Here is a 14939-nt window from a genome sequence, read left to right as displayed (position 1 = left end):
TTTCAGTTTTTGTCAGCGTGTTTTTTGCTCTTCCCTGTTTTGTATCAGGTGAGAGTCATGTTCTGCATCTGCAACTGAGGTGAAGGATTCTGCTGTGTAGGATTATGTAACAGTCCATCTTGTTCCAGTTTCACAGTAGCAGGTTATTTGGGTACTCTAGGGCCTATCTTTATATGTGGGTTAGGGCTATTATGATTTGGTAAGCTTTCTGCGGGGGGGAGGGGGGGGGATTCCCTGGGCCTCCAAGGGGGGCTCAGCGCAGGGATCTCTCTCTCTCCTGCTCCTGCTGGGACCCGAGTGATCGTGTCCTGACAGGAGCAGGAGAGAGAAAACTCTGGCGCAGCGGCTGGAGAGGACCCGGAGGAACAACTCCAGCGCTGCTCTTCTGCCCAGCTGAGCGGCGGCTTTTCCTCTCAGGGCGCATGCTTGGTTTTGAAACCGAGCATGCCCTGAGAGAAAAAAGCAGCCGCATGGGCAGGCGATCGGCAGAAGAGCAGTGCTGGAGAAAGATGTCTTCTGCTAGCAGGGCCTCGGGATCCCCACCAGTGATCTTGGGGGGTCAGCAGTGATCTAAGGGGGGGGGGGGGGCAGCTGTGATGATTGTGGGGGAGGGGCGGCGCAGCGGCCCTGGCCCGGTTCAGTCTCTCAGCAGCCCTAGCTTTCTGTATAGGTTTTGAGTGCATTTTTTAAAGGTTCTGTGCTATTTTTCAAAGTGTCTGGCCTGTTTGAAAAATAAAATGCTCAGGACTAGTGGGGTCTCTACTTCTGGTAGAGACCCCACTAGTTGGGTTTTTGGGATATCCACAATGAAAATGGTATGATTCTGCTGGATAGGCAGGGTAATGTTCGGGACTCGCTCCTGATTAGCTTGTCAGGGGCTGAGCCAGCAGACCTCAGAAGCTTGATCCATTTAAGCCTGCCTTTCCCTGCAATCCTTGCTTTAGCGTTGATTGCTTTGTTTGCTCATCTGAAGCCAGCCTGTGCTTGGGCGCTTGTGTTCACGTTGGAGTTTAGTCTTTCTCCTTGGTGCTTGTTTATTCTGTTGTGCTGTTGGTGGTAAGCTTGTGCCTTGTATTGTTCCAGTTTGTTTGTTTAGTTTTCTCTCTCTCTCTCTCTCTCTCTCTCTCTGTTCCCTTTGTTGTGCTGAGCTGTTGCTCTGCTCCCTGTGGTTCTGCCTCCGTTTGGCAGTCCCCCTGTCCTTGTATATTGCTCCTGTTTGTTGCTTTTAGTTCTCTGTTTGCTGAATCTGTCTCCTGTTTCCGGTGAGCAGTGCTTCTTTTCTGGTCTGTGTGTGTCAAGGCAACTTCCTCTGTTTGCTTACTGTTCCCTTTTCCCTTGTGTGTTGTGGGGCCAGCTTTGTTTATTCTTATAGGTAGTTTTCTTTTTCCTTTGTGCACTGTATGGTACAGCCTAGTGTGTTCCTTGTAGGGCTTCCTGTATCTTTGTATGCTATAAGGTGCAGCCTAGTTCCCTTGAGTGCTGTGGGGCACAGCCTAGTGTATTCCTATGAGTGGTTTCCCTTTTTTCCTTGAGTGCCTAGTGGCATACCTTAGAGTTTACCTTTGAGTGGCTTCCCCTTTCCCTGAGTGCTGAACGGTTCAGCCTACAGTGTATTCCTATAGTTGGTTCCCTTTTTCCCTCGAGTGCTGTATAATACAGCCTAGAGTGTTCGGTCTTCCTGTATTCTTGATCGCCCTGTGGCACAGCCTTGTGTATACCTTTAGAGGTTCTGTCTCTCACCCTTTTTCTAGTGTCTCTAGCCTGCACTGTGTGTGCTGCTTGTGCTCAGTCCCTTGGGGATCCTTCGTTCTTCTTTCTCCCCTCCCAAAGTGTGACTGGGTTCCCAGTCGGCTGGGAGGCCTTCTTGCTTAGACTCTGCGTGAATGCTCTATCTCCCATTTTCTGGTGGTGCCTGTTAGCTGTTGTGTGTGTGCGGGGCTTGGCGGCTGGGGTGGTGCGTAGGGCCTATTTGGTCTACCCTAGGCCTTGGCCAAAATCCTATACTAGGCCTCAGCCTGGGCTCAAGGGCTCACGTCCAGAATAACAGAAAATGCATGAGAGAGACTGTCATACAATGCCTCCTTGGTATACAGGCTTATCTCATGCATCTTCATGGCAGATATCCCGAAAACCCAACTTAGCTGAGTGTGCCCCAAGGACTGGGTTGAGAAGCACTGTAGTAGAGTCACCATACAAACAAAAACCCATATACTTTAAAACAAATTATCTTAAAGTAGAAGGGGTGTGTGCTGTTCCTAAGTTGATTGTCCTAATTTGAATATTTTTGGTGTGGCCAGTTGTAAGGGGTTGGTAGTTTCGTTGTTGGGGAATATGAGTTTGTGATACAGAACTGGAGCTTTAAGGTTTGTATTGAGATTCTGACCAATCCTATAGAGAATCCAAACTTCACACCTACATAGAAGAATTTGTGGAATGGTGGTATCAATTATATAATGATGGTTTTTACCAGGTAGTTTAGACAAGCTGGAGGGGGAGGGTTTATTTTATGTATAGAGGATTGCTAATTTAAAAGTGGAGGGGGGAAGGGGGTTATGTTTGGAAATGTCGCTTTGACTTGCCCCCCCCCCCCCCCACATACCTAGCTTGCCCTCTGTTGCCACCCCAAATATTTATGTCTAGAGATATCATGCTGTTTATGTTGCTGGCCTCCTGACTTCCTTCCTGTGGTACTAGAAGGGTATAAGAAGAGAAAAAAAATAGAAATTTGGTGGGGGATGAATGAAGAGTGGGAGTGTGTGTCTATATCTAAGAACAGAGTGGTGGATTTGGATTTTAGTAGTACCTCAAGGTGAGGTAGGTATTTCCTTGTCATCAGAGGGCTTGCAGTCTGTATGTACCTGACACAGTGAAGGATTAAGAACAAAATCAAAAGGAGCAAATTTGGCTTCTCTGGTTCTCAGCCTGCTGCTCTGTGGGAGGGGGTGAAGTGAGCATTGAAAGGGCAATTCTGTAATCTAGGCACTTGAATAATTTATGTGCCTCGTGCACATGTAATAAGTGTACACTATTCTGTATTGGCATATGTAGGTGATACAGTGTGTAAATGCACGAGGGTCATGTGCATGAGTGAAACATGGGCATGGAACCCCCTTATGCATGCAATTTACAGAATACTGTATGTTACACATGTCCCTGCCGCATTTACACGTTACGTCAGGTGAGGGCAGGACACGGAAGGAAGGAGTGGCCTGCCCTGCTGCTGCTTGCTGCGAAGGTGAAAGGAGGCGTTTAAGGTTAGTTTCGGGAGCGACGGAGGGCGGGCGGGCCAACCCCGATCCAACCCCGATGTTTCCCCGAAAAATAAGACAGCCCCTGAAAATAAGACCTAGTGCGTTTTGGGGGGCAAAAATTAATATAAGACACTGTCTTATTTTTGGGGAAACACGGTAAGTGGAGGCCCCAGCTGCAGAATTCCCTCCCCCCCCCCCCGAGAAACCAAATATAGTAGGGGAAGGGACAAGACCACCATGAAGAATAATGGAAGGGGAAGAGAAACAGAGAGGAGATGAGGGGTTTCTGTTTGTGTTTCAGAGATGACAGGCAACAAACCAGAAGTGCCACAGACCCAGGGCTGGCTTCCAGGATTTCCACGATGAATATTTTGAGATATCTGCATATCGGTTACTGAAGAGCTTTCCTTGCATAATTTAGCTGTCCTGAAAGTCAAAGCCAAGTGTGGCATTAAATGATTAGAATTTGCCATCCCTACTTGGGACCCTAACAATATATCTGCTGGGGTTTTCTACAATTGTTTCCAGCCCTGGCTATACATTCTTGAATTCTTATCTTAATAGTGTCTCTAGGCAGATCATGATGAGTCACAGTGTTTCCCTTTCCCGGCCTGCTGGCCACTTCACCAGAAGTGAACTGTCTTCTTGGCAGAGTTGAGTAAAACTGTATTTTAAAGATTGAGTAGTTTCATTTTGACTTCCTTCTGCTCATGTTTAAGCTACTATAGAGTTCTCGTATTTAATATCATATCATTTACAGTCCACCCAACTGCTGAGGGTCTTACGTTATGGGAGGGAAATATATATATATATACAGTGAGGTTTTTCTAGCGAAAAAGGTGCCGGTACTCAAATGCCAAGCCACCCTTCAGGGGTGGGATGATCACTGAGGGACCCACCCCCACAATAGCCAGGCCCCCTACAACCAGTCACAGAATCTATGACAAGGCAGAGTTGGTGTGTAGAGCCTGAGCTCTTTCATGAAAATATGAGGACCATAGGTCAATTTTAGAAGACGATGGAAAAGGTGCCGGTACTCGGTACCCCCTCAAAAAAAGCCCTATATATATATAAAACATAGAGCACAGACTGGGCTGGTTTATGCGAAAAGAAATTTAACAAAGTAACTGGTTTCAGGATCAAGCTCCTTTTCCTCTTAGCTAGGGATCTTCACCCTCCTGAAATCCGTACCAAGTCCCTTCATAGCGGAGGAATAGCCTGATGGTTAGAGCAGTGGGCTGAGAACCAGGGGAATCTGGCTCAAATCCTAGTTCAGCTCCTTGTGATCTTGGTACAAAATGTGAGCCTTCTAGGGACAGAAAAATAATATAGACCACTTCACGGCTTGCTGGCGATATATTAAAAAAAAAATGAAAACATAATGCTTGGGGTTTTTTTTAAACAGGAGATTGAATCCTTCTGCTTTGGTAATGGTCATTTGACCTTTGTGTTCCTGGTGGGGTTGAATGGGGAACTGTTAAATCCCCTCTCCCAATATTGTACAGGCTCTCTGTGTATCAAAAAAGCCAGAGACCATCTTCAGATTATAAAGCAGATCAAAAGGCCGAGAAGCCTGTTCTTTCTCTGTCCTCTCCCTCTGCCTCATAAATATGGAGTTGCCTTACAGATGGGGTGTTGCTGTCCCTTCCTGAGTAAGATTTTAAGGCAGGGGCTCTGGCAGGATGCACATTAATCTCAGGGAGGCTCAGCTCTCCATCCCAAGAGATTTGATTAGAAATCTTTTGCTATGGTTTTGTTTCTTGATTTGCTTATTTTAATTTTTAGTACGTTGCTGTTAAAGATACAGAACAAAACAAGACTTAAGATTTGGTTTTCAAAATATTTTCTCACATTCTCCATGTGCGAGTAGGGAAAAAATTTTTAACGCCAGATTCTGTATATGGCGCTCAAAATTGCAAATGCAAATTTAAGCTTGTGCCTAATTTGTGCGCATAATTTAATTGAGTAACAAGCCAATTAGTGACAAGGGTACTAACAATCAATTGGCATTAATTGGCAACAATTTGGATTTACGCGCACATCTTTATATGCGCTATTCTATAAAGATGCACGTGTAAATCTCTTAGCTCACAGCTGAAAAGTGGGCGTGGCCATGAGAGTAGCACGGGCGGGTCAAGGGTGTTCACTGAAGATGCACGTAGTAGTATAGAATTTGGGGGATCCGCGCCTAATTTAGGTGCGAGGATTTACATTAGGTTTCAGTTGGTATAAATCTTTGTGCCAACAGTTGGGCACGGATCCAGGCGCTACGTTCTGTACTCGGCGCTTATTTTTCTCTGGGCACCATTTATAGAATCTGGCCCTCGGAGGGTGGTAATATTCAAAAGATCTAGAGTCCAAATTTAGATCTGAGCAAGTGAAACGGTTCTCTTCCGAGTACTTAAAGTTTAGGTGCCCAAAATATGGGTGGGCAGGTAGTAGAAGTTGGGTCAGCAAAGAGAATTTAGGGACTTACCACTAATATTCAGTACTAGGTGCATAGTTGGAAGTCTGCGTTGCCAGGTAGGGTGTAGCCGCAGGAGCTCCGGAATCTGGATCGCAGGGACGCACTTCTAATAGTGTTACAGCTGTTCATTTTGGATTCGGGCCACAAAAAGGGTTGCCAAACCCCGCTCTAAGGTGTTCGCAATATTTGGTTGGTACCTGGTTTTGGTGACACCACTCAAGCTACATTTTCTCTCTTCCTTTTGCTACCTACTGTGATCTTCACATGGTCTGAATTTTAGTACCCTAATCGCTTTGTGGGTTTCATTTCTTCTCTTCCTTTTTATCAGATTCGTCTCAGTCTATCTTCCTTTGATCCCTCAGATCTGGCTTGTGTCTACACCTGACGCTTAGCAGCATTAAGACACGTACTTTCCTTGTAAAAATGTTCCGTTTTTTTTTTCTTTTCAGCAATCAGGAAGTATGGCCGAGATTTTCAGGCTATCTCTGACGTGATTGGAAACAAGTCAGTGGTCCAAGTGAAAAACTTCTTTGTAAATTACCGACGCCGCTTCAACATAGATGAAGTTTTGCAAGAATGGGAGGCAGAACATGGTAAAGTGGAAGAAAATGGTGATGAAAACCAGACGTCTCTCAAGTTACCTGAAACTGCTATTAGAACGGCTGAAGAGGAGGATGAGGTACATTTTTGTTTCTTTCAAGTTAGCTCGGGCGCTTCATATGTTGTCCTAACTCCTTAGTGCAGCAGCTGGAATTCCTTACGTTATCAGCCCACTTATTCTGGGATCTGGATTGTTCCTGAGTCTCCTGTCTTGGTAGATTTCAGTTTAGATCAGGTTTTTTTTTTCCCCTAGAAAGACCAGTACTGATACTTAGAAGCAGGGCTATCATGGAGGGAGGGGTCTGAATCAAAGTAACTGACATTGGAGGACCCCATACCTCTAAGGTAGCTCTGCAAAGCTCAGTCTTTATTATAAAATGTATAATCCCCCGCCCCATCCCCACCCACTTGGGTGGTAACTTTATAAAGCATATTTTACAAAATAGGAGCCATCACAGAAATATTCTGGTCTTTACTATTTGATAAGTAGGTATAATTAACAAAGCTGCCTGGCTGGAATGCAGCTGACACTAGGGTTTTTCCTGAGATATTGGGGACTACTCTCGTGCAGTTTTAAAAGTGATCACCAGGATCTTAAAGTGAGACCTCTGACAAATGGGCAGCAAGCTTAGTTAGCATAACAGAGAAATAGCAGATCGTCATTTTGATTTACCAAAAAAAAGTCTGAAAGCTGCAAGCTGTAGCCAACTTGTGAGCTTCAAAAGGCAGCCCATTATAGTAATTCAATTGTGGGGAACCAGAGCTTGAACCACTGGCCTCGAGGTAAAAATCCAGAAAAGATCTGCATCATCTCACCAATTAATGCCAAGCCCACTTTTTCTAAGCCTAATCGTCCCTCCTCCTGTCTCAGGCAGGAGGCATGAAAGAGCAGTGTTCTTAACCTGCTGGTAACCCCTCTGCTGCTGTGGTGGTATGGGAAAAACAGCAGTGGGAGAAGGAAGGGAAAGAGGGGGGAAAGTATCTAGGGAGAGGGAAGCACCACTGTGGGACAGGAGTGAGTTTTTTTTTATATTTACTTATTTATTGCATTTATGTTGTGCATAAAACAATGTGAATTACAACCATACATAATAAAATACATGTCATAACAAATAACCTTTATAAAACAAATCAACCAGCTAAAACACACTACTAAAAGCAAACAATACATAGTAACATAGTAGATGATGGCAGAGAAAGACCTGTACGGTCCATCCAGTCTACCCAACAAGATAAACTCATATGTGCTACTTTGTGTATACATGACCTTGATTTGTATCTAAATAACAAAAGAGGTTGAAATTACAGGTTTGTGGGTGTCTCACCTTGTAATTCCAAGATTACACAACCGGTATCTTTTCTAATAAATCAACAAGGAACCTTAAAACTCCTAATAGGGAACATACTGCAAAAATTGCACAATCCACTATTTTCTAAAGGAGTAGAGTACTATCACTGGTTCCAGTGAGGAGAATGAGAGAGAAAAAAAGCCAAACGAAAAAACTCATGAATACATGAGAAAAACAGATGGTATAAAAACTCTCCCTCTCCTTCACTAATAATAGAAATTAACAAGGTGAAACACCTCCCCTCAAAACCACCAGACCGGCTATAAACCCGGTAATAACAAAAGAGGTTGAAATTTGTATCTGCCATTTCCAGGGCACAGACTTGTAGAAGTCTGCCCAGCACTAGCCCCGCCTCCCACCACCGGTGCTGCCACCCAATCTCAGCTAAGCTTCTGAGGATCCATTCCTTCTGAACAGGATTCCTTTATGTTTATCCCATACAAAAAAAAAATCTAAACTGAAAGAGAGAGGGGTTTTATTGGTGTTTTTCTCTGTCTCCTCTGCTTCCTCCGGTCACTCTCTTAACTACCCAGGTATCGCCTGCTTTTAAACTTAACCTACTTTTCAGCCATACTACAACAATGCTTGGTTTTCATTGTCTTGCCATTTAGGGATCCTCTGTATATTTCCTCCTCCTTTTTGAATTGTCACGGTTTCTTTTTCTAAACCTTCTCCAGGAGGACATTCGAGGCATCCACATCCTATTCTGATGTTTCTCTTATGTATACCTCCTTGCCATTTCATATCTTTTTTTTTTTTTTTTAATGTTTGAATATTTTTTTATTAAGCATCATTACAATACAACAATGTAAACGTATTCATTTTTCCCCCACGTTTCCCTCCCTCCTCCCCCTCCCAGCTCTATTTCAACTGTCCTTATTGGGTTAATCGCTGAAATCGAGACCACAGTTCAGAAGCCATTTCATATCTTGTCTCCTAGTTCTTCAGCTTCCTGTCTTTGGAAATTTAGATATGTTTGATTACTCACTTAACTACAAATTTCTAAGTGGAATATAATATAAAAAAAATTAATATTAATCCCCCCCTGTTTCTACTGTTCCCTAATAGACTATCCTAAACCCCCCTACCCATAAATCTTAAAGAAAAAAATAATCTTCACATAGTTGAAAAGGAAAATCCCTACTCCAAGGAAAAAGTATGTATACAAAACCGAGCCTTAATTTCCTTCCTAAATGCAAGGTAGTTTCCCTGGTGGTTTGTCCTCTGGCAATGAATTCCAGAGCTGGAGGCCAAAATAAACAAATGTGGTCTGTCTAGATGATGATTTAATCTGCTACAGACCAGGAACAGATAAAACCGCCGTACTGGGAGGAACAAAGTTCCCTTACAGACACATAGGGATTCATAAATCATTTAAGTAATGTTGCCCTGATGGATGAAGGAACCTAAAAACTAGACATACAGTCTTAAATGTAATTCACTGTTCTGGTACCCAGTGAAATTCTCTTGGCATCAGTATCACATTTCTGCAAGGACAAGCGGGCTGTGTTATTACCACGTGGGTGACGTCATCCAATGGAGCCCCGGTGCGGACATTGATTTCGCTAGTAATAAAAGTCTAGCAGTGACCCACTGCACATGCTAGTGCCTTCATGCCTGATACTCGAGTGCAGGACCCTCAGTCTCTTTATTTCTGCGGAGCAGAGAGGACGCGTTTTGTTCGTCTTCTCCTCATACTGCGTTTTTTTCTGAATTTTTTCGCTGTCACAAGTGCCTTCCCCAGCAGGTAATTATCTCCCTTATTTTTTCACTGTTTTCCCCTTCCCTCTTATGTTGCGTCAGTTTTTTTGGCATTTCCTTTCTTTTTCATAAGTGGCTGCGCAGTTAGGCCACAGCCCTGATCTCAATTTGAACACTCCACTTTTAACTTGTTCAAGATTGAAGACTTTAATTTAGCCAAATTATTTTCTCAGTGTCCCACCGCCTCGAGTGAAGTTCTTCAAAAAGGCGGTAAATAAATCCTAATAAATAAAATATTTTCTCTGTATTTCTTTCATAAGTGTGTACTTGTAATAACTTGCAAATATTATAAATTTAAAAAAAAGGAAAGAGCATCATGCATATTAGAAGATACTGACCTCAAAGAATGAGAAGGCTGGTGTAAATACAAACTTGCTAAAATCACTGGAGAGATTTTATTGGTTATCACTTTGAATACCATGAGCAAGATCTTATGTTGCACTCTCAGGAGCTATATGTTCAAAATGACTCATTCCTTAGAAGTACATGAGCAACAGCATTTTGTGCAATTTGTAACAACTGTAAAGCGTATTTTGGTAACCCTAAAAATATAGTGCATTATAGTAATCTAAGTGAGGCATTACTATGCTTTCAACCACTCAACGAAAATTCTCACAAGATAAATAATCCTTCAGTCTTCTAACAAGTCTTAATTTGAAGTATACAGTACTAATCACCTTTTAGCTACTTGAGATTTCATATTCAATGCTGAATCAATAAAAGCACCCAAAGTTCAAATTTTCTTTCTAAGGGTAATCTCACAACCATCTATAAAGAATCAGGGACATCTGCTACTGTAGAAGGAGTGGCCTACTGGTTAGCGTGGTGGACTTTGGTCCTGGGGAACTGGGTTTGATTCCCACTGCAGGCACAGGCGAGGCGACGGTAAAGCGGCGATGATGTCAAAAAAGCCGCTTTCCATTATACCGATTTCGCCACTTTTGAGAGATCGCTGGCCATCTCCCGATTTATGTCGGGAAGTGGCCGGCGATCACTTTCGAAAATAAGCCTGATAGGCACCTGTCTGCCTTTTGTAATATAGACTGGCAACAGGCACTTAGGTGGCCTTTTCATATAGGTGACCAGTATAAAATGACTTCATTAATGTCTAATTTTAAATTAAAAAGCTTTGTTTATTTTTCCCCTTAGACTACATCTCTTCTTGATGTCAGATACGCCTCCGCATCATGAGGACCGGTCACCTAGAACAATTTTACGTTTGACTACTGTGTTATTCAGGACATCAGGTATTAACAAACCTCAGACAGCCATCTGCATCTTCTTTGTGGACGAGCAGCTACAACCAAAAATGGCAAACGCTTCAGACGTATGCTGCATCTGCCTTAATCCCTTGCTCATCCTTGCTACTTGCTTCCATTTTATTCGACAAGACCCCAGGATGAAAGTCCATTTTCATCAGCTTCAGACTTGTGCACTGGTGACTTTTTTCCACAGTCTACAAACCTACATAAAGTCTTGACCAGTTTTAAGGAGTCCAGATTCCCTCTGTCCCAGGCCTGATGTTTTACAGTAGGATAATCTAGACCTGTCAGCCCCAGGAGGTATAACTGTAGATGAGCATGACTGGTATCTGCTGTTGAGGGAAATGCAATGATCACAGTATAATAATGAATATTATCATTAGTGAGCTTTCTCTACAAAAGATCCCTCTAGCCTTTGTGCATACTTGCAAATTGCGGTATATTTCAGGAAAATATACAGTGACCTGAATTGTGAAAAGCAGAGAAATATTCTGAAGGGTCTGAACTTGTACATTGCCATATATTGGATTTCAGTTTCTACACCTTGCTACTTTTCAGAATGTTAATACTTTGCAGAAGGTTCACTAACGGTCTTAGAACTTTTTTTATTAGCGCAAATGTAAAAGGGAATACTTGTCTTGAAACAAAGGCATTTTTGTACTACTTACGTTTAAGCCCCCAATTCTAAAGCTGCATGAACGTTTTTAACGCACGTTAATTCAAATTAAGCGCATAGTAAATAGGTCCTATTGAAAATACAGGCTTGCATTATTTAATGTGCATTAAGGGGGGAAGTTATCAACGTGGGCTACTGTTGTCAGGTTATTTTGGCACAGGAGCTGATGCATAAAGTGGGATCCTGTGCTAAAGGAACCTGACTTAACAGTCGCCCGCGTTGATAACGTCCTCCCTAAATCATATTAATGCATGTTAATGCAGCTTTGTAAATGAAGGCCTTATCTCTTTCAGCAAAGTTTAGCGAAGATTAAACTGAAACATCCGTATTTGATGTTTCTAAAATGTAAATAAACTTCATGCTGGGATTTCTAATGGCTGTTAATATTGCCAGCACAGTTTCATATTAGTTTGTCTATTTTCTCATTCTTTTGCTTGACGACAGCCATTTTCCTATTTATTGTGCTAGCAGAAGGGGGTTATAATGCAAATTTATTTTTAAAAAAAAACATTGAATTTGTGTGTATATTTGCGATGTTAATATAAGTTGTGTTTGTTGAGAACGGTATAAAATCGGTATTTTATGTCTTGGTCCTTTGACCCTTGTTATGTCCTCTTCACCAGCTTTACAGAGCCTTCCATCTAGAATATGCAGAATGTTTCTTGGTACTTTTTATTTCATGAGTACTGCAAGGGGTTTTCTCTGTCCGAACTTGCAGTTAACCAAAGTAACTTTTCGCTGCTGGATCAACATGAGCTGCTATTCTTGTTGACGATAACTATTGGAAAGTAGAATTCTTGAGGAATGTGTTGCATTTGAAAATTACAGAAGAGCAGCTGCATGACAGCATCTGGGTATGCTGAAAATGCCGTACTGACAGTTTGCCATGGGGATGCAAAGCTTTGGCAAGTAGTGATGAGTTCAGGTTTGGATGGGAGACACCAGCATTTCTTACAATCCAAAACGTGACACGTTGAAGCATAGAAATCGTCTGATGATCTTGATCTGCTCTTATCCTACGTGTTCATTGACCCAGCCTTATATGGTACCATAGATCCTGTTTAACCTTTCTTTTTCTAAGGATCCCTCAACGCTTGTTCCATATCTTATTCAGTTCCAGGTAGTATACCGTTATTTTCTTTGGACTAGTTTCCATGAATACCCCCACCATGCAGGTTAGGATAAGCAGCCTTTAGCTACCATTCCGTTTCCTGCTTCCAGTACTGTAGAGAGTTCGGCAGTTTCTTAGAGCAATTCCTGTCTCCAGTAACCGTGAGTGGCCCTGCCACCAGCATCCCTCAAAGGAGCCATTGTGTTAGACTGTGCTATCTATAATGCAAGTGTTAACATACATTGTACATCTGCATGAACCATTGCAAGTGTTTAACGTGTGTTAACAGCACTGTTAATGAGAAGAAATTAGGTTTTGCTAGTTTAATCCAAAATTTGTGCTAACAAAATAATGATTTACAGAAGTTGGCTATTGACGCAGCAAAAAATTTAGGAGTCCTTTTACAAAGGTGTGCTAACATTTTTAGTGTGTGCTAATGACTAGGGCATGCTAAATACTAGAGATGCCCATAGAAATATATGGGCATCTCTTACATTGAGTACGTGCTTATTTTTAGCACACGCTAAAAACGCTAATGCGCCTTTGTAAAAGGACCCCTTACTGCATTAAAACAGATAAAATGCAAGGCAAGCATGTTATTGGAGACAAACATCAATGATTAGTACATTTGTTAAACCCCACATTTGAGTATGTTAGTGGTCATGATAATACAGTTTAGTGTATTGGTCTCTAAGGGGGTCTTTTACTAAAGATTAGCTCGAGTTATCTGCAGCAGAGCCCATAGGAATAAAATGGACCCTGCTGCAGATAACTCAAGTTATTCTTTAGTAAAAGACCCCCCTAAAACCCTTGATATCCTAAAATGGATCCCATTTCATCCTACTGTTTTTTCACACTCAGCCGTGCTAGCTTAGTCTAGACTTCCTTACACAGAATTAATCATAAATCAGATGATTACAATTCCCATTATCAGAACTTATGCTGTAGTTGTATATGCCGACAAAAAAATAGCTTTCTCACCTACCTTATGGCAGTTCTCTTGTAAGTGTGGGTAAGAAACGTAGGTGAGATGAATTTGCCAGTAGCAGCACTCACTTTAGAAATGAGAACTGATATAAAATTATATAATTTCACTTATCGGTCACTAAAGTGCAGTAATGTCAGGATGGATTGCACTGATTTACCACTGGTTACTGTACAGGTTAATTATCGCAGTCTTATCTTTAATGGAGCTGATTCAGGGCCCTGTTTACTAAGCAACGTTTATAGGTGCATTAGCATCTTTATCAATATCCCTATAGGCGCCTACACGGTTAACGTGCGCGCTAATTGTAGGTGCGTTAAAAATGCTTAACGTGCCTTAGTAAACAGGGCCCTCGGTAACACAGTGCAGTAAGCCGTGGTAAAATTAGCGTGGACTGCGCTAACATTATCACATGTTGCCCATTCTTTAATGACTAACTCTATTAGAAATCTAACAACGAGGTTCTGAATTGAAGAGATTGCTTACCCTTCTGTACCACTACCTGCATATGTAAACACAGATGTGAAAGAAAGATGTAACACGCTGACTAAACAAGTGCTACCAGTGAAACGTGGTGGTGAGCGATAAATATCTAGAGAAATTGAAATTGTAGTCTTCTTTTGCTAGCCTCTGTTTTATGCACCTCTGGCAACTACATGCTACCTACTTTCTAGATCTTCTACTAGGTAGAGTTGTAGTTCTAGCTATGCACATCCTGCAAGGTTTGGAAACGTCCAATTTTAGAGCATGGGTTCAAAAGTACTTTCAGTAACAGGATGCATGTTATAGTTATGCAGTCCTAAATGGCGGGCCATTTGGAGCTCCGGTTGAGGCAGGTACAGGGGAGAGACACATTTGGCAGGACTGCCTGATCCTTCATGTCGGGGAATAGACTTCTTTGGCCTGGCTGGTGATGTGGCAAGAGCAGTGTGAGAGAGCCAGCCAGAGCTCCGAGACGTGTGAAAGGCTCTTGACTTCCGTGGCTGTGTTTGGCGTACATAGCTCTTTTCTTTAGAGCAGTTGCAGCAGGCTGGCGCCTGTGAGTGCCTCGGGCAAGAAGTGGCCCCCGTAGTGTGAGGACGCTGACTGAATCTCTGAGGTTCACAGTTGGGTCTTGTCTTCTAGGATAGTGTTAGTCGAGGTGGATGAAGGAACTCAACAGGCAGTATGTTTGACACCCTTGATTGCCCAGTGTAATGCAAAGGGACCTGTGTTTCAGTACCAGGCAAGTTAAGGCTGAGGATGCTGTGGAGGGTAGCGTTAGCTGCCCCCGGGACAAGGAGTCCAAATCATCACCCAGCCATGACAAAGGAGGTAATTTTATAAAGTTGTTCCTGCATGCATGTGGCCACCTACCTATGTAGATGTCCTCTTATAAAATACCAGCTGGTATGTACAGGAATGGAGTTTGGTTAGAGCATATGTAGAGTATGAAATACATTAATCTACATGCAAAATACACACCTTTGTTTTCACA

At 42.6% G+C, this 14939-nt stretch overlaps 1 protein-coding gene across 2 annotated transcripts in view; it reads left to right on the top strand.

The window, feature by feature from the left end:
• The window catches only part of RCOR1 (REST corepressor 1), a 253493-nt gene extending 240564 nt beyond the window's left edge, over positions 1–12929 (top strand). For both annotated transcript variants that reach the window (XM_030214774.1, XM_030214773.1), the window contains exons 11-12: positions 6168–6397; positions 10578–12929. In XM_030214774.1, coding sequence (XP_030070634.1) covers positions 6168–6397; positions 10578–10619 — 272 coding nt within the window. In that variant the 3' untranslated portion in view covers positions 10620–12929. The remainder of the gene's footprint in view (positions 1–6167; positions 6398–10577) is intronic.
• The last annotated feature ends 2010 nt before the right edge of the window (positions 12930–14939 follow it).

The sequence above is a fragment of the Microcaecilia unicolor genome, chromosome 9, assembly GCF_901765095.1.
Source record: "Microcaecilia unicolor chromosome 9, aMicUni1.1, whole genome shotgun sequence".
NCBI classification, from domain to species: Eukaryota; Metazoa; Chordata; class Amphibia; order Gymnophiona; family Siphonopidae; genus Microcaecilia; species Microcaecilia unicolor.
The sequence above is the reverse complement of the archived record's forward strand: the minus strand, read 5'-3'. Positions and strand labels throughout refer to the sequence as shown.